The sequence below is a fragment of the Oryzias latipes genome, chromosome 9 (genome assembly GCF_002234675.1).
Source record: "Oryzias latipes chromosome 9, ASM223467v1".
Lineage (NCBI taxonomy): Eukaryota > Metazoa > Chordata > Actinopteri > Beloniformes > Adrianichthyidae > Oryzias > Oryzias latipes.
Window position 1 is genome coordinate 2,378,291 of NC_019867.2, and position 23,731 is coordinate 2,402,021.

The following is a 23,731-nucleotide window of genomic DNA, read 5'->3' on the forward strand; positions in this document are numbered from 1 at the left end:
TTTTCTCCATCAGGGTCACTCTGGATTACCTGGTGAGGTAGGAATGCCTGGACTTCAGGGTGTCCCAGTAAGTTTATCAAACACAAATGTTCTTTCACCTAAAGTAAATGTGTGTCTGCTGGTGTCACTAGTTTCAGTTATTTACGTTTATTGGCTGTTTGTTGCAGTCTAAAACATAAACACTTGGTTAAAAAAATGATGCTTTATAAGTGCCTTTTTCTGGCATTTGCTAAGCTTTGTCTTGATTTTTTCTAGGTGTTTACATTATTTATGGATCATACTTTTATTTTGTCCCACATAAATTATTTTATAATCTCTGACCATTGTCAAAGTGGTATCACAACGTTTGAAGATACCTAAAAAGTTTTTTTTTTCTTTTGGAAATTTGCATTATAAAACAATTCCATGTCTTGGGGTCACTGGGATGCTGGAGCCTATCCCACCAACAGATTCACCATTCCATCGCAGAAAAAATATTATTTCACTTATATTTCTTTTTTTAATGCCTGACAACGAAGGGAAAGAACTTGAATCTGGCATAGAAAGCCCCAAAGCCCTTAAATAGGCACCATGTCATGAAATCCCTTCACACTAATCTTTCTGGTTCTTCTGCACCATTGAAACCAAATTCTCAGGACAAGTTTTAAACTTAGTGTTGAACTCATAAAAAAAGATTCAAATAATAAGTGTTTCTATAGTTTCAGATAGAAAGGAATTAATCTACATGAACATCTATGAATGTGTTCAGACGGTTTGAAGACGCTCTCCTGACTTCATGATCTTTTGTTAAAAAACCGCCCTGTGAGATGCATTCCTATTCTTTTTTATGCTAAACTGTGCAATTATCCTATGGATGAAATAGGATTTAGGGCAGTTCTCGTCTTCTTTCGGTTTAATTGGCGGGTGGCATCCGATGTGTAAGGTGCATGTCTGCCACCTACTGTGCAGGAATGTGAGTCAGAAAAATCCCCAAAACAAACAAAAGGACAACAATATTTTTTCTTGCAATCTATTTCCCTTTACAAAGTAAAAAAAAAACAATCCATAAGTACTTCCTTCTGCACCAAATAGGTTCTTTAAATTTAGAAACCCACATCATTTTATTCCTCATTTGTCCGTCAGTGTCTTCCTACTTTCTGAATGTGCTCCAGAGCCCTTAAGTATTCCTACCCTGAATGTTTTACCCCCCTGCCTGCTCCAACAAACATTACAGATCGGGTCTGATAAAGCCGGAATAAAATTGGAAGCAGGTAAAACCAGGACCAGGTTCTGAAAAAGAAAAGAAAACCCAAATACAGACGCCAGAAATTCTAATGCAGATGAGAATTTATGTGAATGAGAGTTGCATTTAACCCCTTAATGCCTGAATTTATTTCCAATTACATACATAAATATTCCTCTGTGTTTTTTTTCCCATTCAAGGTGATGATAAATTAGGTGGATTAAATGGTTTATGGCAACTTTGCAACATACGGCATAAAGGAGTAAATTGTTAAGCGTTTTCTGCTGTTGACAAACATCAGACCTGCTGCATGCTGACAGATTTTCACGCACTTGCAGGGCCCTCCTGGTTCTCGGGGGTTTCCCGGCATCAGAGGACCCAAAGGCACCAAGGTAAGACGATGATGATGATGATGATGATGATGTTCAGGTAACACTTTCTCCCTGATGATGTAACAACTACCAAATCACCCAGATCCCACACATTTCATGTCATTTGACCATTTTTTTAATGCAAAAAGCTTGACTGAAAGGTTTAAACTGATGTTTTGATGTCCGGAAACGAGGAAATACTTTGGTTAAATGATCTCCCAAACTGGAAATGACCAATGCACAAGTGTTTTGTTTGTTTTGTTTTTGTCTGCTGAAATGTAACTATGGATTGTTTAAAGTCTTCTTCCAAGCACTCATGATGTTAAAGTAAAGAACGGATCAACTGATCTCCATTAACTTTAGCTGGAACTCCCAAATCACCTAAATCAAACCCAACAACCATTCAGAAACGGATAGAAACTCTTTCTGTGTCATTGCTCCTCCATAAAACATCCAATTAAAGATAAAAAGCAGCACATCTCCCCACCCATTTCTTTTTTTTGTTTTGTTCTGTTAAGATCTTTTACATGAGATGCTTACATGAAGTTCTGCCAAAAGGCACTTCCAGTGTGCAGAACTTGGTTCAGTTTTAAAAGGCAGAGATCAATGAGATGATCTTCTAATCTAAACCTGCAGATGGTTTGTCTTCAATTTAAACTTCCAATTGGACCGGAAAGCTAGGATCTGTGAGGGTTTCTTACAAGTGTGGCCAAAGAAAGACGAAAAAAAAAGTGCCTGCCTGCCGGCATTCAGACTCAGCCAGAGGAAATGGATGGAGATTGAGATTAAAGTCAAATAAAAAGCAGGACCAATGTGAGCATCAAGGCTCCTAAACCATCTTCAAAGCCATGAAAATGGCAGCAACCATGTCTTATCTGGTTACTTTTTTAGGGTCCAGGAGGTCCGGATGGTCCAGGGGGGGACTTGGGGTCTGCAGGAGTTAAGGTAAAAAATAGAAAAGCTCAGGATGTGGAGAGTTTTTTAAATCCGTGGCGTTGGTTCGTCTAATCGCCCACATCAGTAAATGTCCTGTTAAAAAACAAAGATGAAACAAGGCAAACTTTTGCAGAAAAAGTTTTTTTAATGGTAGTGGTTAACTATTAATGTTGAAAAAATATTTAAAGGATGCTCTTTAACTGGAGTTTTTAATGCAGAAACTCAAAGCAAAGAGCTTTAAAACATTCATGTTGTTTGGAAAGCTTGGCAGTCAGACACGTTTGAACTCAGAGGAATTACAGAAAAGCTCATTTAGAGTTGATTTGTATTTTTTGCAGGGACCTGATGGTCCACCAGGAAAATATGGGACCTCTGGGGAGATGGTAAAGAAGCTTTCTTTGTTTTATTTTTATTTTTGGCTAGAAGTACTAATAAACTGAAGTCCAGCAGCAGCGCTGATTTCATTTCAGCGCTCAGGCTACAGAATGAGCATTTATTTAATTATAAATACAGCAAATACTTGAGTGTTTTTGCAGTTGAAGGAGACTTAGAACTTGTTGCTTGCAGCAAAACAGAATTATGATGTTTTTATTATCAAATGTACAGAGTATATGTTCTTTTATTTATTTGTAAAACGTTATTATATAACCGTGTTGTCATTATTAGCTTGAATGCAGCTGTGATTATTGTGATATACTGTTTTATTTTGGGACGCCCTGCAAGTTCATTGTATCAATACAAATATACTTTGGTCTGCTGTTGGAAATGTTATTAGTCGTTAAGCTCGAAAATCAAGCCTTAATTTTGGGCTGTTGTAACGATATGGACTTTTATTTTGTTATTAGGGAAATTTAATATTCAAGTCATTGCAATATGGTAAAAAATATCAAACAAATTAAAACAAACAAAGGTAATTTCAGCAAATTAGATTTTTTGAAGAGGTATGTTTTATTGATAAGTTTTTTTCTTCTAATGCTTCTGTCCAGTGGCCTATATATATATATATATAGCCACGAATATGTATGCTGCAAAACATCAGAAAGCTTTTTTTCCCACCTCTGTCCTTACAGATGTTTTCACAGATGCCAGACCTGTTTTTGCAGCATACATATTCGTTTGGTCAGTATTTTTTTTTTTTTTTTTTTTTTGTACACTGTATTTTATCCCACGAAGGGAAATTCTTTCTCCGCATTTGACCCATCCCCTTGGGGAGCCGTGAGCTGCAGCCGAAACCGCACTCGGGACGCAGTAGCGTTAAGGGTCTTGCCTAAGGACCCTCACTGGGTGATGTTAACTGCTCGCCATTGATATGGTAATTGCCCCCAGTACCATTGCTCATTCCCCTCCGGGAATCGAACCCTGATTTCCTGCATGGTAGCTTCCCACCTTACCAACCGAGCTACCCAGCTGCTATTATATCAAGCGCTAACTAAACTAGCTTCAGTGAGAGAAATTCAAATCCATTTCTTTGACAGCTGTTGCTCCCAATATGGAAAATGAACACTAATAGCCTGGCTAGACTCCTCCTGAAATCACAGAAGTTCACGTTTGTTTTTGAAACATTTTGCAAAATGCAATGATTTTAAATGTGTTTCTAAAACGTTAAAATATTCCAGAGTGACTTCACACTGAAATACTTGAAGACTGAAATGGTTTGGTGGACTTTCATAATTGCTTTGATGATTTAAGCTTTTTAGAGCTCTGGAAGAACCAGCTGTGAGTAGAAATGTCTTCAATCATCTCGCTCATCCTGGAGTGGATGTTTCTGCTATTTGTGGCACTAAAAAGTCTTGAGGTTATTTTTATTTCTCAGAGTTTCAACGGAAAAGTAAGAACTTGCACGGATGTGAACCCCGTCTTGATGACTCTGAAGTCACGTTTTCTTCTTTATCCTTCTGTTCTGGCCCGTGTGCTGCAGGGAAAGCTCGGGGAGCCCGGTGAAGCCGGTCCGAAGGGATTCCCGGTAAGTGATAGATGCTAAAAAGGGGCTGTCTTTCAGGTCAGTCGACTTCTGGGGGGAACAGGAAAGCAAAGCTGGATGGGGAAGGCAGTGGTTCTCCTGCGTGTGCTCTCGTGTTTTGATAAAGGCGTGAATGTCAGTGCTCTTTTGTGCCTCATCCTTATATTCTTTTCAGGGTGTTCAGGGGCCCTCAGGACCTCCGGGAGCCAAAGGAATTGCAGGACAGCCAGTGAGTCTATTACTGATGACGGATGATGATGATGAGTATTTTGACCACACAGATGGAGCAATTATCCCACAACTTGTTTATTTTTATTAATCTCTTTTTGGTTTATTCTACGTGGTTCATCCATGTCAGATTGAGAAACCGTTCTTTTAGAGAGCCTTGTATTCTCCACTCTCATCGGCTCTTCTGGCCCAATTTATTCGCTCGTCTCGCAAACCTTCATCCCGTCCAAAGCAGCTAAATCCGCTTTTTCTGCCCCCGTCCAATTTTAAAAAGGCTGAGGCTAAAACGAGATGATTTACAGTGTTTCCTTCCTAGAACGAAGGCCTCTTCTGTAGTCTGAATGTTCTGTCAAAAGGAGGTCAGGGTTCCGGGTCTATTTATCAGCTAAATTCATCACCACATCGAGTTTTTGTTCTCCTTTTTTCTTTTTTGTGCGACGCATTTCTTCTTTTCAGTAATTGCAGCATCTATTTGCTGTAAAACACCAAAAACCTCTTAACGTTTCAGTTTACATCCTGTTCTCTCATTCTCAGGGGCCAGCGGGGCCTCCAGGCAGGCTGGGACCGCTGGGGGAGATGGGGGCGGCGGTGAGTCAATCGCACAGGACTTAGTTTCAGCACAGAACAGATAAAAAGGCTGACAGTGTTTGTGGCAGGGGCCAGCAGGGAAGGGTGGAGGGCGAGGAGCACCTGGGGAACCTGGACAGAAGGTGAAGTAAGAAGCATCCAAATCAAATTTCATGCGTTTCCAGCTCTGCTGTGACGTCAAGCTGTCAAATTCTGCAAGATTGTGCCAGAAAGGATCCAATTACTGTGCATCAAATCATTTATTTGATCCCCTTTTTTACGTTTGTTTGCCCGACAGGGGGACGTCGGTCCAGCCGGCAGCTTCGGGGAGGAGGGTTTGTCCGGGCAAAGAGTGAGCATTTTCTTTATGCATACCACTAATATTTATTAAATACTAAAATTGTAATGCAGAAAAACAATAGTAGTGTTTTTTGGATACTTATATTTGAATAAAAGAATAATGTGTTAATTTTTGCTTAAAAATATAAATGCTTATTTATTGAGTTAAATAATTAGGCCATAAATGAAAAGAAATGTTATTTAAGTACACAGCGAATACAATATTTTTATTGACTTTTGTCAAACCCATTAAGATACTTGAAAAGATCATGAATTTGGGCAGAAATGAATACTTTTAACCCTTTGAAGAAGTTTGAATGTATGTGTACCTTAGTCTTTATAGATGTATATAATTACGTTTTTTAGTTTACCTGCTGGAACTAAATGTTTTATTCAAATGACTGTAGACAAACTCAAATCAAATTAAATTAATTTACTTCTAAGTTACTATTAGGTTTTTATGATAATATTTTAAATATTATCTTTAAATCTAATCAATTAATGCATACTTTTCTTTTTAAATCATGTCTATAATTGGTTTTGTAATTATTTAAAAATTCATTTAATTATTACAACATATAATAAAGGTACTTTGTGACACTAAAACATAAGCGACAAATGTTTAACGTTATGATAAAATTAAATCAAATTAAACTTCAAATTAAACACTGTAAATCACTTTACAGTTCAAATCAAACAAACCCAAAAAAAGGTGTAATTTACAACTTAAGCTAAAATTTAAATTGAAACCAGCCCCCCCTTTTCCCTCCAGCCCTTTTTGACACCCCAGGACCCCTCAAACAGGGAAAACAGGACAGTAATTTGAACATAAACTTATCTAATAATGTCTATGCAGAATAGTATAAAACCTAAACAGAATTCAGTCTAATTTATGTGAACATTTGTCTGCCTTTAACTTTTCATAAACTCTGTGATTCGGCCCTATAACTGTTAAAAAAACAGCACCAGAAGTGTCATAAATGTGTTTTTTTTAGCTTTATTTCATAACAATCTGTCTTTCATTCCCCTTGTCCGTCAGGGTGAACCAGGCTTGGATGGGGAGCCGGGACCAAGTGGACCTGATGGAGCCAAGGCATGTATGAAAAAAAACCAAAAAAAAAGCCCGGATAATATCAGATTATTTACACCGGAAGACGCCGGCTGTCACCGCGCCAGACTGTCCTCGTTTCAATGCTCTGCAAAAACAGACAGCAGGGTTATTTTGGAGAACTGGCGAGCACGACGAGGCAGTGCTTTGGTGAGCCGAACTCCTGGAAACGGTCGCTGGCGAGCTGACAAAGCCAGAAGCAGCTTCGGACTCAGCTTGGCAGTCGTCCTCACATTTTGCCTCCTCACTGAGTTTCAGTTGAGCGAGACTTCCTCTGCTCTGCAGAAGAGCATGAGGTTCCACCGCCGAGTGAGAAAAGGCGGAAGGCAGTCACCGCTGCTGGAAGACAGAATTCGATTTAATGCTTTAGTGTGACTCCATGCAAAAATCACAAAACATGGAATCTGTAAATATGGATTACATGAAGATAATCTTTACTGCTTTTTCTTCCCCAGTTTATCAGATAAACACATATTTTCCTGTGCAGAGAGAGAAGCTGAGGAACCAATCACTTTCTTTTTCACACTACGACTGATCTGAAGCAGTTTGTTTGTCTGATCATCTGATCTATTTGGGAGAAAAACTCAGCTGAGCTGAAATCGTTTGTGGTTTAATGCAAATAAACTAGAATATGAATGGAGACAGTGTAAAAGGAAGCAACTAGAGGGCCACGAGTCTGAGTGTCATAACTGATGGTGTCGGATTCAAAGGAGACTTTTATATCCCATAATAATTCCAAAACTTCCTTTGGATATCCCGGCACATGGGTTTTAGTTTTGTTAGTGGATCTTAAACATTTCTCTTGAGCCTCATAAGAAATTTTGGTCACACATTTTTTTTGGATGGTTTCTCCTGCTGTGATGTCATCATTTTAGGGGTGGAGGGGGGGGGTCATTCACCATGTCAAAAATTATTTTTAACCATGTTCTAGGTGCATGCCCATTTTGGAGAGTTATTGAGTTTGTGGTTGGGGGTGAAAGAAAGCAGAACAGTGAAAACAGGACTGCGGTATTTACTCTAAAGCTGCAAGGCGTCGTTTTCCTTTTGAAAGACTTGTGCGGCTCAGAGTTGGACAGTTTCTTTCAGCTGAATTGCATCAGAACTGAGTGTCCTCCTCCTTTGGCCCACTTTCTCCTCCTGCTCTGCTCCGGGAGCTGGAAACACCTTGAACAACACGTCAAATAACATTTTTCTGTTTCATCTCGGAGATGTCTGCGGTTCTCAGCCTGCTGTGTTTAACTGATGAATAAGACATGCTGTTGTGTCAGCCCGGCTCAGCTGCTGCCGTTTACACGCCTCAGCTGTCATTGTTGGAAAAGCGCTGAGATGTGCTCACATCCACAGAGCCTGTTGCCTGCATGCACCGTGCATGGAAGTCATCTTTTTATTTATAACCTGCAATGCTGCTCAGAAACCGACTGCTTCTTATAGAAGTCTTTAGGAAATCCTCTGCGCTTTTTCTGAGCCTGAAGAACTGTCCTATTTAGAAAATTCATGAATGCGAGGAGCGGGGTTGTTGTGTTGGACCCCCTCAGGTATAGCTTCTCTTTATGTTTATTTCAAAAAGCTGAATGATAAAAGATGGGGAGTTAAATGCAGAAACCTCTTTCTTCAATTCTGTACGTTTGATTCTTGGAAACCACGTTGTCTTTCCTGCATTTAGGGTTAAAGAGGACGAAGCATTCAGGAGACTGAAAACTTGATTGAAGTATCCTTAAAATGTATAAAATACCATCAAACATGAACAGGATATAAAAAAAAAAGACTAAATGTGACACAAGTGAAACATGGCAAAGAGAAATTTGATGAGAAGCATCAACTTCAATGCACCAGAAATAAATAACAAAAAAGGAAAGTTTAGTAAATGAAGTATACATCTAACATATGAAATTGTGTTGCACACAGTACAGACCAAAAGTTTGGACACACCTTCTCATTCAACGACTTTTCTTTATTTTCATGACTATGGAAATTGTAGATTCACACTGACGGCATCAAAACTGTGAATTAACACATGTGGAATTATATACATAACAAAAAAGAGTGAAACAACTGAAAATAGGTCATATTGTAGGTTCTTCATAGTAGCCACCTTTTGATCACTGCTTTGCACACTCTTGGAATTCTCTTGATGAGCTTCTAGAAGTAGTCACCTGAAATGTTTTCACTTCACAGGTGTGCCCTGTCAGGTTTAACAAGTGGGATTTCTTGCCTTCTTAATGGGGTTGGGACCATCAGTTGTGTTGTGCAGAAGTCAGGTGGATACACAGCTGATAGTCCTACTGAATAGACTGTTAGAATTTGGATTATGGCAAGAAAAAAAGCAGCTAAGTACAGAAAAACGAGTGGCCGTCATTACTTTAAGAAATGAAGGTCAGTCAGCCCGAAAAATTGGGAAAACTTTGAAAGTGTCCCCAAGTGCAGTCAAAAAAACCATCAGGCGCTACAAAGAAACTGGCTCCCATGTGGACCCCCCCAGGAAAGGAAGACCAAGAGTCACCTCTGCTGCAGAGGATAAGTTCATCCGAGTCAGCAGCCTCAGAAATGGCAGCTTAACAGCAGCAAGCCAAGAGTGAGCAAAGCAGCAATCAAAGCAAAAGGTGGCCACTATGAAGAACCTGCAATATGACATATTTTCAGTTGTTGCACACTTTTTTTGTTATGTATGTAATTCCACATGTGTTAATTCATAGTTCTGATGCCTTCAGTGTGAATCTACAAGTCATGAAAATAAAGAAAAGTCTTTGAATGAGAAGGTGTGTCCAAATGTTTGGTCTGTTCTGTAAATGTATTTGAACATTTTTCTTGAATCTCTTACATTTATTAAAGATGCTTTATAGTTTTTGGAAAGCTGAGTTTATATAAAGTTGTTGTTTTGAAGGTTCAGCTAATTATCTCTAAAAACTGTTTAGAAGCTTTAAAACAAAACAAATAATGTTTATATATTTATGAACGTCTCTTGTTCTTTAATTATTCAGAAACGTTTGGGTTGAGTTCTTTCCTAAATTCATTATTAATTTGATAAACTTGTTTATTCTCTTCTATTTTTATTCTATTTAGCCTTTAGCCTGTTTTTATTTTCCAACCCCCAGGGTGATAAGGGGGAACCTGGCCCCGAGGGCCCCAGAGGAGAGCAAGGTGAAAGTGGCTTTACAGGAAAGGAAGGAGCATCCGGGCCAGCCGGACCGGTCGGGTTGAGGGTGAGCCTCCCAACAAATTCTTTTACTTCTGATTAAAAACGGCTCCTTTTGTCTTCTCCTTTGATCCGTCTCCTTTTTCAGGGTCCGGAGGCTAAACCCGGTAAAATTGGGGAGAACGGAAAGGCGGGACATAAGGTTTGTCAGCTCACTCGCTCTGAACTAAATGCACCTTTCATTTTAAAGATTGTCAGTTTACGCTACAGTTGAAGGCGCCTCTGCTGCAAACAAACGCCGATGTCTGTGCAGCTCGCCAAACGGCGGCCCGTTCAGTCTTCGCGATGTCAGACTCCTCGCTGGCTTGTACGCATCTTCTCATTTGTGGCTTCCAGGGCAGCAAAGGTCAGCAAGGTCATCCGGGGGAGACTGGGCTGATGGGTGAGCAGGGGGAGCTGGGATTTGTCGGACAGAAAGGAGCCAGAGGAACAATCGGCCCTGTGGTATGCTGTCATCAGGGACACAGGTTCAAATCAAACACGTGTCATATGTTACATGTTGTATGTGAACTCTAAAGGGGGCTCCTGGAAGCATGGGTCAACAGGGTGATCCCGGCCTGGCTGGGTATAAGGTAAGCACTGGAAGTATAATCTATTTTCACTTCTATTACTTTCGGTTCTCTCTGGCCTTTTTTTTTCTTTTTTTTCTTCAAGTGACAACAAAAGTCATGCAAAACAAAAGTTTTACATTTTACACCAAAACATACTTTTATTGATCATGCTGATGACTTTTGTGCTTTCTTTGTCACAACTGTATTCTTCCTCACGCTGGCAAGAGCACCGCCATGAAGCAGGTTCAGAAAAAACTCTTAGTTGCTATGGTAACCATGTATGTGAACCCAGCTCTCATAGCAGCTATAAGACGCCGCCTTTTATGTTCTCCTATATGAAGCTGACCTCATTCCTGCTGGAATTTCTTCTTTTTCCAAACAGAGGTAGTGTTCCGTCGTTTTTCATGGGAGGTACGCCCTAAAAATAACAGACAAATTCGTCTGTTGGCGCAGAGTAAGCCTGCCCTTGCTTCCCATTATCCCCCTGTTTACATGCTCCCCCACTAGCTTACATCCCTTCACACCCTCAAGCTGACTTGAAGCACTGCAACAAAAGCGGTGGGCGACATTGGAGCTGTCCAGCCGTCCAGTTTTGATCCAGATTCCAGCTCAGACGAGGAAAACAAAGACATTCATGAATCTGTTTGACTGCAAGTGGGTGCATCGGAATTGATTCACAACAATTTGAAAAAACAAAAACTTAGAAGTGCAATTTTAGGCTTAACTTTCTTTAGACATGTCCTCCATCATCAAAAAAATGCCACACGAAGATGTTAAAAACACCAAAAACACTTTTTTTTTAAATCGGATTTGGTCTTTAAAGGTCAAACCTTCATAGAAAGTCCAGAATCAGGTAATGAAAACAAAACTCTGATCGTGATGAAGGATTGGGCGAACTGAACACATTCTGTGCAGGAGACACGACATGGAGGAGACTGAGAAGGTAAACAGCCAATCAGGAAGTAGAACAAAAAAAGACAAAAACAAAGAAATAAAATGAAATAAAAAAAACAGCACTAAAAAAATGAGTGAGACAGTGAAAGGTGCGCAGGTATATAGTTATTGAACACTCCATTGTCTTACTCAAATGTAAAGATATTACGTATAGTAATGTGTGTTTTATTTTAAGTCAGATTTGTTTGTTTGTATTTGTATCTGCACAGTGTCCTCAGTAGATTTAGATTAATGTTCACTTGTTTGCATCAAAGTGATGATAAAGACAAAGGAGAAACTGGAAAAGAGGAGCTTCTGTTGGACATGGTGGTTTGAACGTCATGCTATGGGCTGCTTTAACATTGACTTCCAGTTTTCGGAGGACCTTAAGTTCTCCCTGCTGAGTTGTGTTGGGTTTATTCTGAAAGTTGGTAAAAGAAAATCTTCTGACTGATTATTTTCATGCAAAGGTCCAAAACTTCATAAAGGATGCTAATAACTCTGACCTCCCCTCCACTAACAGTGGAGGAATGGCTTGGAGGCTGCAGCTCTGACGTGTCATTCACTGAGTCTTGTTGTTTCTGTAGGGTCACATGGGACCATTGGGACCACTTGGACCACCTGGAGCGAAGGGTGAAAAGGTACATTGTGTTCTGGGTTTTTTTTTGGTTTTTTTCCCCACACTCCATCACAGCTGCCTGCTGTTTAAATGAGCCTAATGAGCTCTGGGAGTCTGTTATGTTGCCCTTTTTTTTAAGAATACGTCGTCTTTTTTTCCTCTGAATTCACTGGGACTTCACTCGTGTTCCTAATTAGCGCTTTCTCTGTGTCCTTGCAATATTCACAAACGTATTCCTAATTTGATCAATGACACGAACCAGGGCACACCCAATTAACTCGGCACCATCAAACATATATAATTAGCCAAACACCTGGACTCCCCTGCTCATAATTTAGCAGGTATTAGCCGAAGAAGTGGTGCTTATTTGACGGGAGCGGAGAAGCACTGTCCTCTTTTTTTGTGTGCGTCTCTAGGCAAAAGCCATCTGGAAGTGAATATTTGTTGTTTCCTCATTGCCAGAACATAATGGCTGTGCCTGTGGGCTAATTAAATCAATATTATTGAATCACATGGGTCACTGCAAAGAAAACAAATGACTGTTTAATGCCAGGTGATCTTGGCACTAAAGCTGCAGGTACAGATGAAAATGGCTGTTTGCTGGCTTCACTGTTTGGCTCCTGTCCATCTCTAATGATCCTCCTTTTTTATGTCGAGCTCTTTGCTTATTTATGAAATGTGTCGTATGCGCAAACGACTTTAAATTCCACACGGCCATCGGTGGTTATTGTTTAATGAATTCCTCCAAAACCCTGGAGTCAACGCCGGCTTCATTTATGTGGAATTGGATCATTGCGGGTAATAGCCGGTGTAATGATTTGCCGTTCATAAAGAGAGAGTTTGGAGCAAACGTGCTGCAGCACAGCGTTGGATGCTGGGGACAAATATCTGACGGCGCTGCTTTGTTTCTGCGCTGCTTGTGTAGGGAGAGCGGGGGGAGGACAGTGAGGTGGAGGGTTCTCCAGGTCCTCAAGGTGACACAGTGAGTTTTTACATCAAATGTTTGCTTTTTATCATCTGTTTGTTCGTGTTCGTAATCAATAAAGTACTTATTTTGAGCCCAGGGTCCTTCTGGAAACCAAGGAGAAAGAGGAGAGCCGGGTGACCCTGGACGCGTTGTAAGTGTGGAAAGACACCCACAGATTTTCACGTTTTACTTTGACCCTTTTTCGATTTAAAAATGTTATAAAGTAGCACAAAATGTGATTTCTCAGGGTCAAACTGGTGTGGTTGGACCCAGAGGTGAAGCTGGCACCCCAGGCCGTCCTGTAAGCATCCTCTTTGACTCATTGGGAATTCTTTACAAACAAAAAGATGCTTCAAATCCAACAACACAGATAATTTCAGGGTCATCCTGGACCAAAAGGACAACTGGGGCTGAAAGGATCCAAAGGTGTTCAAGTAAGGAGGAGAAATGTTCGGAAATATTGGGATGGTTTTCCATTTATGCTGTGAAGCCACAGAGGTTTGATTGTTCCAGGGCCTGAAAGGCAAACCAGGAACCCCTGGAGCTTCTGGAACCAAAGGGCCTTCAGTGAGTTGAGAGCTTTCTTTGAGTTTTTGTACAATCAAGACTTTTTTGGGGTTTATTTTCTGACTTTCTATTCCAAGGGTCCGGAAGGTCTTCCTGGCCCTCGCGGGGTTTCGGGTACAGAAGGACTTGAAGGTCCACCTGGAGTCGACGGTCTCCCTGGCCAAGATGGCAGTAAAGGAGTCAAGGTGACCCCAACTTAACGCATGTTTCAGTGGAGGGGAAGAAAAATAGACGCTAACGGGTCCTCTGTGTTCAGGGGGAACAAGGAAAAGACGGAGAGACAGGCTCACCTGGAAAATCTGGTCTGCAGGGTCCAAAGGGCGTGATGGGACTTCCAGGAAGTCAAGGTTCCTCTGGACCAAAGGTGAAGAAGGATGGGTCAACATGTTTTCATGGCACTGGTTGTTAGTATAATTGGACTAAATGACATCACCTGTGAGCCAATCACACTGACAGACACTGACCCCCTCCCATTGATATATTTTCATTCAAAATTTACCATGGAGGATTCAAAAAGGTTTTGCCTTTGGAGTTTGTTGCTCTAAACAAACATAACAAGAATTATGACACATATTTCAGATGCCGCTTGTAATAAATGCTTGGAATGTTGTATTTAGTTAAGTGGAGCTTCACTTGTTTTCAAGATATTTTTATTTTTAGTTTAACCTTGTCTTTGCTTTTTTTTGGGATTTAAACATTTGTAATTTCTCTCTACAAAAAGCATATTTTTTAATAAACATAAAAACAGTTTTTAACTACATTTCTGTGATTTATGCACTGAAAAATGACCATATTTCCGACTCTGAACTGATTTTTTTGGACTGTTTCCGGTTGGTTGTTGAATTGTTGGGTCATATCTGTTAAAATAAGAAGCTGGGGTTGTACTAGAATGTATAGATATCAAGTATTGCCACAAAAATAGTTTAAAATTCGGTTTAATCTTATTTAAGATAAGATTAAGGACATTTTAATGTTGAAAAACACGTTTAAAAAGGCCCAGCAGTACTAAAGACTCACTCATCATCATTTTTTTTCTGTTTTCGAAGTGCTCCCCCTAATTATGATTTGGCAATTTTTAGCCAAAAAAAAAAAAAAACCTGTGTCGTTTCTTTTCTGCTTTACTGTTCAGCCGTGGGTTCAAAGCCTTGCTCCAATGATTTTCCAGGGGGAGAGAGGCCTGCCAGGCCAGACTGGTCCAGCGGGGAAGAGAGGCTCTGTCGGTGCGACCGGACTGCCGGGAAGACCAGGAGATCGGGGAACGAAAGGCCAACCAGTCTGCATTGAATTCTGTGGTAACGCAAATCTTTTTTTCAGAGACAAGAGTTTTGAGTTTGAACTCCTGCTTCCGTCCATCAGGGAGACTGTGGTGAGCGGGGATTTTCAGGGGTCATGGGCCTGTTTGGACCAAAGGTAAGATCATTTCATCTTCTTCCAAAACAGCCTTCACGTTAACTGATTGACACTTAACGTCATTTAGAGGGAATCTTCTAGATGATGGGAATCACAGGATTACAATAAAAGCCCAATCTAAAAGGCTAATGTAAAATAAAAGATTCTCATAAATGTCTTTCCACTTTATACATGGTTTATGGTCATCAATAAATCGTAGTAGTAGGTTTAAGGGGCTGTCATCTGGAATTGGTTTTTAAAGTTGAAGACATCTCACTTCTTATCCAAAAGGCTTTGTCAATTCGGAAATAGCTGAATCAGGCCCCAAAGCAACAAAAATGTTGGGAAGGCGCTTAAGGTCGCTGCAAAAGAGGAACTTGATTCATAAAATCAGAGATCCTGCCACTAACGATATAAATTATGAACCAGGAATAAATCAAAAGACATTTTTAGATTATTATAAAACGTTATATGCTAATGAAGGAGAAGTTACTGGCTAATTTAGATCTGCCTTCTATTGGAACCACTCAAAATAAGACTTTAACTTCACCAATTACAAAAACACATTTGGATAAAGTCATTAGGAGACTGAAAAATAAGAAAAAAGCCCAGGCTACCCAAACAAATGGTATAAAGTTTTTAAAGAAGATCTAGCTCCTCTTCTACTAGATTCGTTTAACTAGACACTTAAAAATGCCAGGATTCCACCATCATGGAAAGAGGCAGTCATCTCTGTCCTACTAAAAGAAGGGAAAGATGAAGAATATTGTGAGTCCTATCGACCAATCTCAATTTTAAACGTTGATTATAAATTATTCACATCAATAATAACAAGACGACTGGAATCTTTTCGCTGACCTGATAGATGAGGAGCAGACAGGTTTTATAAAAGGACGACAGACACAGGACAACATAGGACGCACGTTATAAACGAGGTCAATAAAGTCAACACTCCTGCAGTCTTAATAAGTTTAGATGCTGAGAAGGCCTTTGATAGCTGGTGCTTCCTAGTCGCGGTCCTGAGGAGAATGGGCTTTAGCCCCCCCTTCATCAAATGTATACAAGCATTATACCATAAGCCGACAGCCTGAATTAAAATAAATGGAAACTTGACAGAGAAGTTTTAGCTGTTCAGAGGAACACGACAAGGATGCTGTCTGAGCCCTGCTCTCTTCGCTCTGTTCATTGAGTATAGTATAGTTTTCAGTATATCAGACAGTGTGACGAATTAAAAGGGGTGACGATAGGAAAGGAAGACCAAAAAATAGGGCTCTTTGCAGATGATATCATTATGTATATCTGCAGAACCCAGACCTAGCATTTCCAAAACTCCTGACCCTTCTGAAGCACTTTGGAAGTAAATCCGAATACAAATTAAATATTTCTAAAACTCAATTACTTTGCATAAATAATAAACCAGCAGATTCAATTAGACAAAGATATAAATCAAAATGGGATGCAGTAAATATAAAATATTTAGGAGTTTTTCTGACGGTAAAACTTGATAAACTTTATGAGATCAATTATAGTAGGATGAATAATGAAACACAAAAAGATTTAACAAAATTGAGCAGTCTGTTCATGGACCTCAGCTCCAAAATAGAGGTTATAAAAATTTATGTGCTACCCGGATTGTTATATCTGTTCTTATCATTGCCAGTGCAGATTCCAGAGGATCAATTTGTAAAATGGGACAAACAAGTGAGCAGATTTATTTGGGAAGAGAAAAAACCAAGAGTGAAATTGAAAACACTCCAACTACAAAAAGAAAGAGGAGGATTAGGTCTCCCAGGCTTCCGAGAATACTATTTAGCAGCCCAGTTAAGATACAGAGTATGTTGGTGTACAACAGAATATCACTCCAAATGGAAACAAATGGAGTTGACCTATAGTAAATGTCCACCATAAGCAAGACTGGGTGAGAAAATACAAACAGGAATCTTCATGTATGGAATTCATGACGGCGCAGACAGGACCTGACACACACTGCAGACACACAATCTCGCTTGCATCTCCATTCCGCTACCATTTGTTCATGTGTTTCCAGGGACCCCTGGGAGACGTTGGTCCTGCAGGAATTCAGGGACCAAAAGGACCGCGAGGTTTGATGGTAAGATTATGATTAATGGCAGCATAGAAAGTCGGCGTGGCTTCTCAGCGGCTGCATGAAAAATGCATAGGGACTGATGCGACGCTCCATCATGTGAGTGTCCTCTGTCGCTGACATGGCTGTGCTTTTCAGGGCGTGGAGGGAGTTTCGGGTCCTGTTGGCATCATTGGGCCCAGCGGTCATCCGGTTCGTACCTCATCCCTCTTCTCGTCTGCCGAGCTTGATGTGACTCCTGTGTCGCTCTGGCAGTGATGGAGCGATCTGACGTCTTCTCTCTCTCCATCAGGGACCCCAAGGTGACAGAGGAAGTCGGGGGGAGACGGTGCGTTGTGCGCTTTTGATGAATCCCCATCTGTCTGTTCTGTGAGCACAGAACGCGATGCTTAGTATGGAGACGGCACTCTCCAGCTTCCTTTGCCCTTCGGCGCTTTTCATTTCCTATTGTGTTCCGCTGTTTGTTGTTACATCCTCTGTGACACGTTGCTGCTGTGGAAATCCCGTCAGGGTGATAAATGCTGGCAGATCGCTCGTTTCCAACTTTCTCTGAGAGGTTCTTGAACGATTCTGTCGATTACAACCTCACTGTCATTCAGGAGCAGTTTTCCTGAGTGAAATTAGGATTTTATGTTCAAAAAGTGAATGTAAAACAGCCGCAAGCGTCTCGTTTTTATCTCATGTTGACATTTGTCTCTCCCTCAGGGTTTGTTGGGGCCAAAGGTAAGAAGTCGGTCAGATCTGCAGATATTTTTTTTTATGAGTTAATAAACATTTGATAACATTTTTTCAGGGATCTCCTGGACCTCAAGGACCACCTGGACCACCGGTACGTTTTTCACACCAGATTGTTTTCTCAGGGTGAAAACGTTCCCCTCTGCCACAGACTCTGAAAGTCACCAAAATTTGCACACACAAAGTACTCAGTGAGAACGAATTTGGGACTTAGTATATACATTAATAAATAAACACACTGATGACATCACAGCAGGAGAAACCGTCAAAAAAATGAATGGGGCAAAAATCCTTTATGAGGCTCCAAGAAATATTTGAAATTTGTTCTGATAATATTCTATGAGAATAATGTAGAAATATCTTATTCGTTGTTTTTTTCTCTCATTCGTTCCAAGGGTCTTCCCATTTCAGCCTTTGTGCTCGTAAGTATGTTTTCTGACTAAACGTTTCTTATTCAATGACTATTTTCAATAGAAGATGTGTTTTTCTGGCAGAAGAATGAAGCTCTGGACGCTGCTTTTGAACTCCTCCATGCTTCCCACGCTGCCCTTCAGAACGAGGTCCGTTTTTATCACAAGCGTCTCCAAAAAGGACCTGACTGCAAAAAGTTTGCTCTTGTCTGTCCCACCTCAATCAATGTCGTTCTGAGCGTTTCTTTGTTCATCAAAGCAGAACAATCAGCGCATGGAGATGCCCATGTTGGATCAGGGTCCAGAGATTTTGAAGACCCTGCAGCATCTCAACTCTCTGATTCAGAGTCTGAGGAACCCTCTGGGAACCCGGGAGAATCCTGCACGAGTCTGCCGAGACCTCTTCAACTGTGAGCGGCGGATGCGGGACGGTGAGGATGGCGGGCGGCAGCATCGTCCTTGCTGGGAGTTAGTTTGGTGGTTAATCTAAGTTCTTCTCCCCCGGTTCCTTTTGGCAGGCTCCTACTGGATCGACCCAAACCTTGGCTGCAGCGCTGACAGCATCGAAGTGATGTGCAACTTTAGCCGTGGCGGACAGACGTGCCTGAAGCCTGTCACCGTTTCCAAGGTTTGGATCTGTCCCTAAATCCAGCTCAGACACAGACAGGATTAGAAATCTAGTCCTGACAGCGCACAATAAATCAGTAACTGCAGAAAAGGACCACACATGATAAAAAAAAGAGCAGCCGGACATGCTTTAAGCCTATGCACATGCCCCCGTATGGGGGGTTGACCTGTCCAGGTGCTGCAGGTTTGTGGATTGTCCTGGTCCGTGGTTTGTAGAGAGGAGCATCTTGCATTTCCCTTGAGGCTCATACCTTAAGGGGCGTCATGGAAGTGGAACACGCCATGAACGTTTTCGCCCTTTGGGTTCACCAAACGGTCTACATATTTCCTGCGGGCTCCTGACTGTCCCGTACAGGTTTGCCCATTTTTCACCCACATCCACCTGCAAGGGCAGTTAGGACTGAGGCCTTAACTCAAGACAGATATTGAGGGTCTTCTAAGGGGTCCATATCACAGAAAGAGCATTCTTTGATTTGCAGGACTGGCCATTATTATAGGCTTCTCAAGTTCAAACTAAACCATTAAGACAATGATCTATTTTTCCTCTTTTATTCTTGACATTTTGAAAAAAAAAACTTTGCACGACAACCACCGACTGGATCTGAGAACTGGACAGTGATTTGTCCAGGTCTGTCTGTGTCATGGTTTCTATGGCAACCACCATGGCCAGACAGGAGTGAGCTTGTTGGAAGGCCACACCCCTTCCACTTGAAACTGCTACAAAAGATCTGTCTCTCAAACATTTAGAACGTTGGACATAGGGGTCCACCTACTTTTATTGAGGCTTCTAATTGGTCAGTTTATAACTTGAATTCCTGGAACTGAGAAAAATATATGAAGAAATTGAGGTTTATCTATAAGATGCTTAAGATATCTGAGCCAGAATGCTTATTCTGACCAATAGAATAACAAACACAAGTTTTTTTCCCCTCTTTTGAATATGATGGGATTTGGGCTTCTTGGAACCAGAGGAGACTTCCTGGGAGGGTTCACTCAGTCCAGTTCTCATATACAGTCAATGATGAAATCCAGTAGGGGTTTCAGGTACGGGCAGTATGGGCGGTTTCCCGGGTTGCCAATTCAAATGGGGCACCAGCTCAGCACTTTATGAAAAAAAAAAATCAGCACCGGTATGGTTTTCCATTACAGAATATTTAAAATAAGTTATACCATGACATTCTATAACTTACATTTTAACACAGTTATATAAAATTTCTGTTTATTATTTTTTTCATGTTTGATTGAAATGGCCAAATAAAAATAGGGACCTCAAGAAGATGAGGTCACCAAGGTGAATTTTGGTTTAGTTGACGGCTTTGGTGAGGCAGGTGCCAAAATGTCAGAGAGATGGACAAAAACAGGTCAAAGCTATGTGGTGCCCCATTTAGGAAAAAAAGAAGGAAAGAAGAGAAGCCAGACAAAGAAAAGGTTTCATCCTTACAGCTAGGGATGCACATTTTCTAGTGCTCCCCGCCACGACGACGTCAACGTCCAAACCTTTTACTGTGGTCGATGACTAAAACTGAAGTAGGCCTAATTGTTGAAGCTGACATCATTGTTCATTTTTTTAAGCTTTCATTTTCTTCTCAAACTTTTGCTCTATCTTTACTGTAACATTAGTGGCAACCCTCAGACGTCATGTCTGGTGTGTCTGCTGTAACACGAAGGTTTTATTCTCTGATATCTAGTGATGGTTATACGGCATGCTGCTGCTGCTGCTGCCATAAGAGGCTAATGGGGCAAATAACTAATAACCAATAATCATGTGTGGCAGTAAACCTTTACATACATGTCTTTAACCAGTGAACTGAGGATTTGAAGTTAAAGTGGGTATTAAGTTTATTTTTGATTTCTTTCTATCATGTTGGTTTCTATAATTAGTCAATGTTTTTTATAATAAATCTGTAAGTAGTTTTAAGAATGAATCTCTACCATTTATTACAACTCTATGGTAACAAAACCCTATTTAACCAGTCAGAACTGAGAGTGTGCTTATCATAGGATTGAAATCCCGGCGAGGGTCTCGCATTCAGTGTAGAACCGCCACTGATGATCACCAATAAAACATGGAGTCAGCCCTAATGTAGACAAATGCCTAATGAAAATATGATTCTTTGCTCAAAGGACAATCTATCTCTAAAGCTTTGTCGTCTTTATTCATGTTCATGCCACAAATAAATATGGAAAAGCTTATTGAGACAAAGCAATCAATGACAATCAGAGAGAAAATGTTTGGGTCAATTCATATTTATCTGTTTGATCGGAGACCAAACAGATGTAAACGGTCAAAAGCCAACAGCGTGAGTTCAACTGGACACTGATCCTCTGCAGTTGGAGGTGGGAGTGGGCCGAATCCAGATGAACTTCATTCAACTGTTGAGCACTGAGGCCGTGCAGCACATTACCATCCACTGCCTCAACGCGCCGGTGTGGACGGCAGGAGCCTCTCTGCAGCCGCTGTCCCGGACGCTGGGCTTCCAGAGCTGGTCGGGGGAGAGGATCCAAGAGGGGGACCTCCTGGAGCCTCGCGTCCCCACGGACGACTGCTGGGTACGTGCGCTCACTTTACGTTTCCAGAATGCTGACAGAAAGAAAATGTGCGCTCAAACTTATGAAAGATTACTTCAAACACAGAATACTGTCATTTCCCCTCAGCATATGATAGAATTCTTTGAAATTTGTTTTCTCCCACATTTTCAGAACTGACTATAAGAAAAAAACAGAACAACTATGGGAATTATGTTTTAAAATTATAAAAAAAAATAAAAACGTCAAAAAATTATCAGACTAAAGTCGTAAAATTTTGAGAGAAAAGTTGGAAAATTGTGAGAAAAAATAAAATAAAATTGAGTCAAATTTTTATGTGTATGAACCACCAAACTGTTAGAGAAAATATTGAAAAACATCAAGTGGGAAAAGAAGTCAACATTTTTTAGGCAAGGCAAGGCAAGTTTATTTGTTTATTCGCCGCCCCCGCCCAGGAGGGGGGAACCCCGGGGAAAAAAGGGCGGCCCACAAGGGGTGTTATAAATATGGCCCGACCAGGCTCGGCCATGTTGGAAGTTTGGCGGGGCCCAGCGCCCAGGGGCAAGGACCAGGACCCACCCCCCAGGGACACGAACACCCCCGGCTCTGGTGTAATATGAACCCCCCCACCGCGCGGAGAGAGCACCGACGGGCCCAGGGAGCCGGCACCCAAGGGACACGGCCGCCATCGCCAAGGGGCCCACACCCCCCACCAGGGAAGGGGTAGGGGACAGATGGACCCAGGTCCCACCTTCCTTGTAAAATGTGTGTGCGTGTATGGGTGCTTGAGAGGGTGTTTGTGTGCATGTGTGTGTGTTTATGTTTGAATGTATATATTGAAGGGGGAGGGGTGTGTGTACTAAGGGGGGTGCAGTTAAAATTGGCGAGTAGGGCACTAATGGGACATCTCCTGATTACTCACAGTGATGTCCCCTCACCCTCCACACCAAGGGGCCCTAAATGTCTAAGGTGCGGTTAAAATTGGCGGGTAGGGTGCCAGGAGGACATCTGCTGCTTGCTTGCAGTGATGTCCAAGCACCCCCCCCTACCAAGGACCCTACATGTCTAAGGTGCAAATAAAACCGAAAGAGGGGGGGCCCACTCCATACGGCAACCATAGGAGGGGGGCCACTCCCAAGTAGCCCCCCCCAAGGCGCATCGCAGGCTAGACCCCCCACCCCCTCACCCTAATATGAGGTTATATAAGGAAGGGGGTAAGTTGGGGACAGCTGGTAAACTGTCCCCCGGTGGTCAAACAGCCGTCCCCCAGCCCACCCCCAGCAAAGGGGGCAGGGCCACCCAGCCCAGGGGCCCACCCCTGGAGGCGCCGACACCCCAGGCCCGGCACCACCCGCCCCACACAGAGAGAGAGGAGCCAGAAAGCGTCGCCCCCCCACGGAGCAAGCCCAGGCCCCCACCCCCAGACGCCGGCCCTAGAAGAGCTCTGGTCAGGCCTCGACGGGATCGAGGAGGCCAACCGGCCGAGGCAACCACCGATTGCCTCAGCGGAGACCCCGACCCGCTAGCCCCCCCGACCCGTACCAATAATGGGCCCCCCCTCCCCCCCAGAATGCCCCCCCACAGGACAGGGCCGACAAGCCCCCCACCCCACCCCACCCCAGACCCCGCAGCCGAAGCGGGTGACACCCAGAGCGACCGGGGGCCCCGAGAGGGTTGTCCCGTCCCGTCCCAGAGCCAGGGAAGGGCCGATCCCAGCCCCAGGTGCAGATGGGCAGCCCATCCGGCGCCGCTGGGCCCCCCCACCCGAGCAGGGCCCCCCGCCAACCCCCCCCAGCACAGGCAAAGGGACCACCCCCCCAAGCCAGACCACCACCCCACCCCCCCACCACGCACCCCCACACCCAAGCCCAGAGGACCACGCAGCGCCCCAGCCCGCCCCACCCAGGCACCGGACCCGACCCCCCGACCAACGGAGCCCCCCACCGCCCCCGCCAGGCACCGGAAGCCCCGACCCCCACCCCAAACCACGGCAGAAGGGCAAGGAGCAGCGACGACCAAGCCCCCCACCCCCTAAGTCATGGAGTCAACCACAGGAGACCAGAGAGACTGAATTCTTTCAAAGTTACTTGAGCTTTGGGCTGACATTTTTTCCAAGCTGATATGATCAAACAGCAGATTTCTGTGTTGACTTATGTTTATATTTTTCTTGTTTTTCCAATTTATTAAAATAGTTTTTTTGGCAATACAAAGAGTTATGAAAATGATAGATGCTAATCCTTCTTCTATATCGATGGCACTCATGTCACCAAGCACACAAAGTGACGGTGAGGCAGTGATTGAAACCTTAAGCCAGACTGATAAATCGGCACATACCTGCTGCCAGAGAGCCTGGACAGGAGTGCAGAACCACAGTGCGTG

The 23,731-nt window shown here is 42.5% G+C and overlaps 1 protein-coding gene across 1 annotated transcript in view; it reads left to right on the forward strand.

The window, feature by feature from the left end:
- Positions 1–23,731, forward strand: part of LOC101174836 (collagen alpha-1(XXVII) chain B) — a 75,302-nt gene that overhangs the window by 43,482 nt on the left and 8,089 nt on the right. Inside the window, exons 27-60 of the mRNA XM_023958333.1 lie at positions 14–67; positions 1,561–1,614; positions 2,485–2,538; positions 2,868–2,912; positions 4,448–4,492; positions 4,665–4,718; positions 5,252–5,305; positions 5,359–5,427; positions 5,583–5,636; positions 6,663–6,716; positions 9,824–9,931; positions 10,013–10,066; positions 10,261–10,368; positions 10,443–10,496; positions 11,996–12,049; positions 12,953–13,009; positions 13,092–13,145; positions 13,242–13,295; positions 13,375–13,428; positions 13,508–13,561; positions 13,639–13,746; positions 13,818–13,925; positions 14,727–14,834; positions 14,918–14,971; positions 16,998–17,060; positions 17,193–17,246; positions 17,347–17,382; positions 17,760–17,777; positions 17,848–17,883; positions 18,185–18,211; positions 18,284–18,349; positions 18,462–18,630; positions 18,718–18,827; positions 21,158–21,376. Coding sequence (XP_023814101.1) covers positions 14–67; positions 1,561–1,614; positions 2,485–2,538; positions 2,868–2,912; positions 4,448–4,492; positions 4,665–4,718; positions 5,252–5,305; positions 5,359–5,427; positions 5,583–5,636; positions 6,663–6,716; positions 9,824–9,931; positions 10,013–10,066; positions 10,261–10,368; positions 10,443–10,496; positions 11,996–12,049; positions 12,953–13,009; positions 13,092–13,145; positions 13,242–13,295; positions 13,375–13,428; positions 13,508–13,561; positions 13,639–13,746; positions 13,818–13,925; positions 14,727–14,834; positions 14,918–14,971; positions 16,998–17,060; positions 17,193–17,246; positions 17,347–17,382; positions 17,760–17,777; positions 17,848–17,883; positions 18,185–18,211; positions 18,284–18,349; positions 18,462–18,630; positions 18,718–18,827; positions 21,158–21,376 — 2,364 coding nt within the window. The remainder of the gene's footprint in view (positions 1–13; positions 68–1,560; positions 1,615–2,484; positions 2,539–2,867; positions 2,913–4,447; positions 4,493–4,664; positions 4,719–5,251; positions 5,306–5,358; positions 5,428–5,582; positions 5,637–6,662; positions 6,717–9,823; positions 9,932–10,012; positions 10,067–10,260; positions 10,369–10,442; positions 10,497–11,995; positions 12,050–12,952; positions 13,010–13,091; positions 13,146–13,241; positions 13,296–13,374; positions 13,429–13,507; positions 13,562–13,638; positions 13,747–13,817; positions 13,926–14,726; positions 14,835–14,917; positions 14,972–16,997; positions 17,061–17,192; positions 17,247–17,346; positions 17,383–17,759; positions 17,778–17,847; positions 17,884–18,184; positions 18,212–18,283; positions 18,350–18,461; positions 18,631–18,717; positions 18,828–21,157; positions 21,377–23,731) is intronic.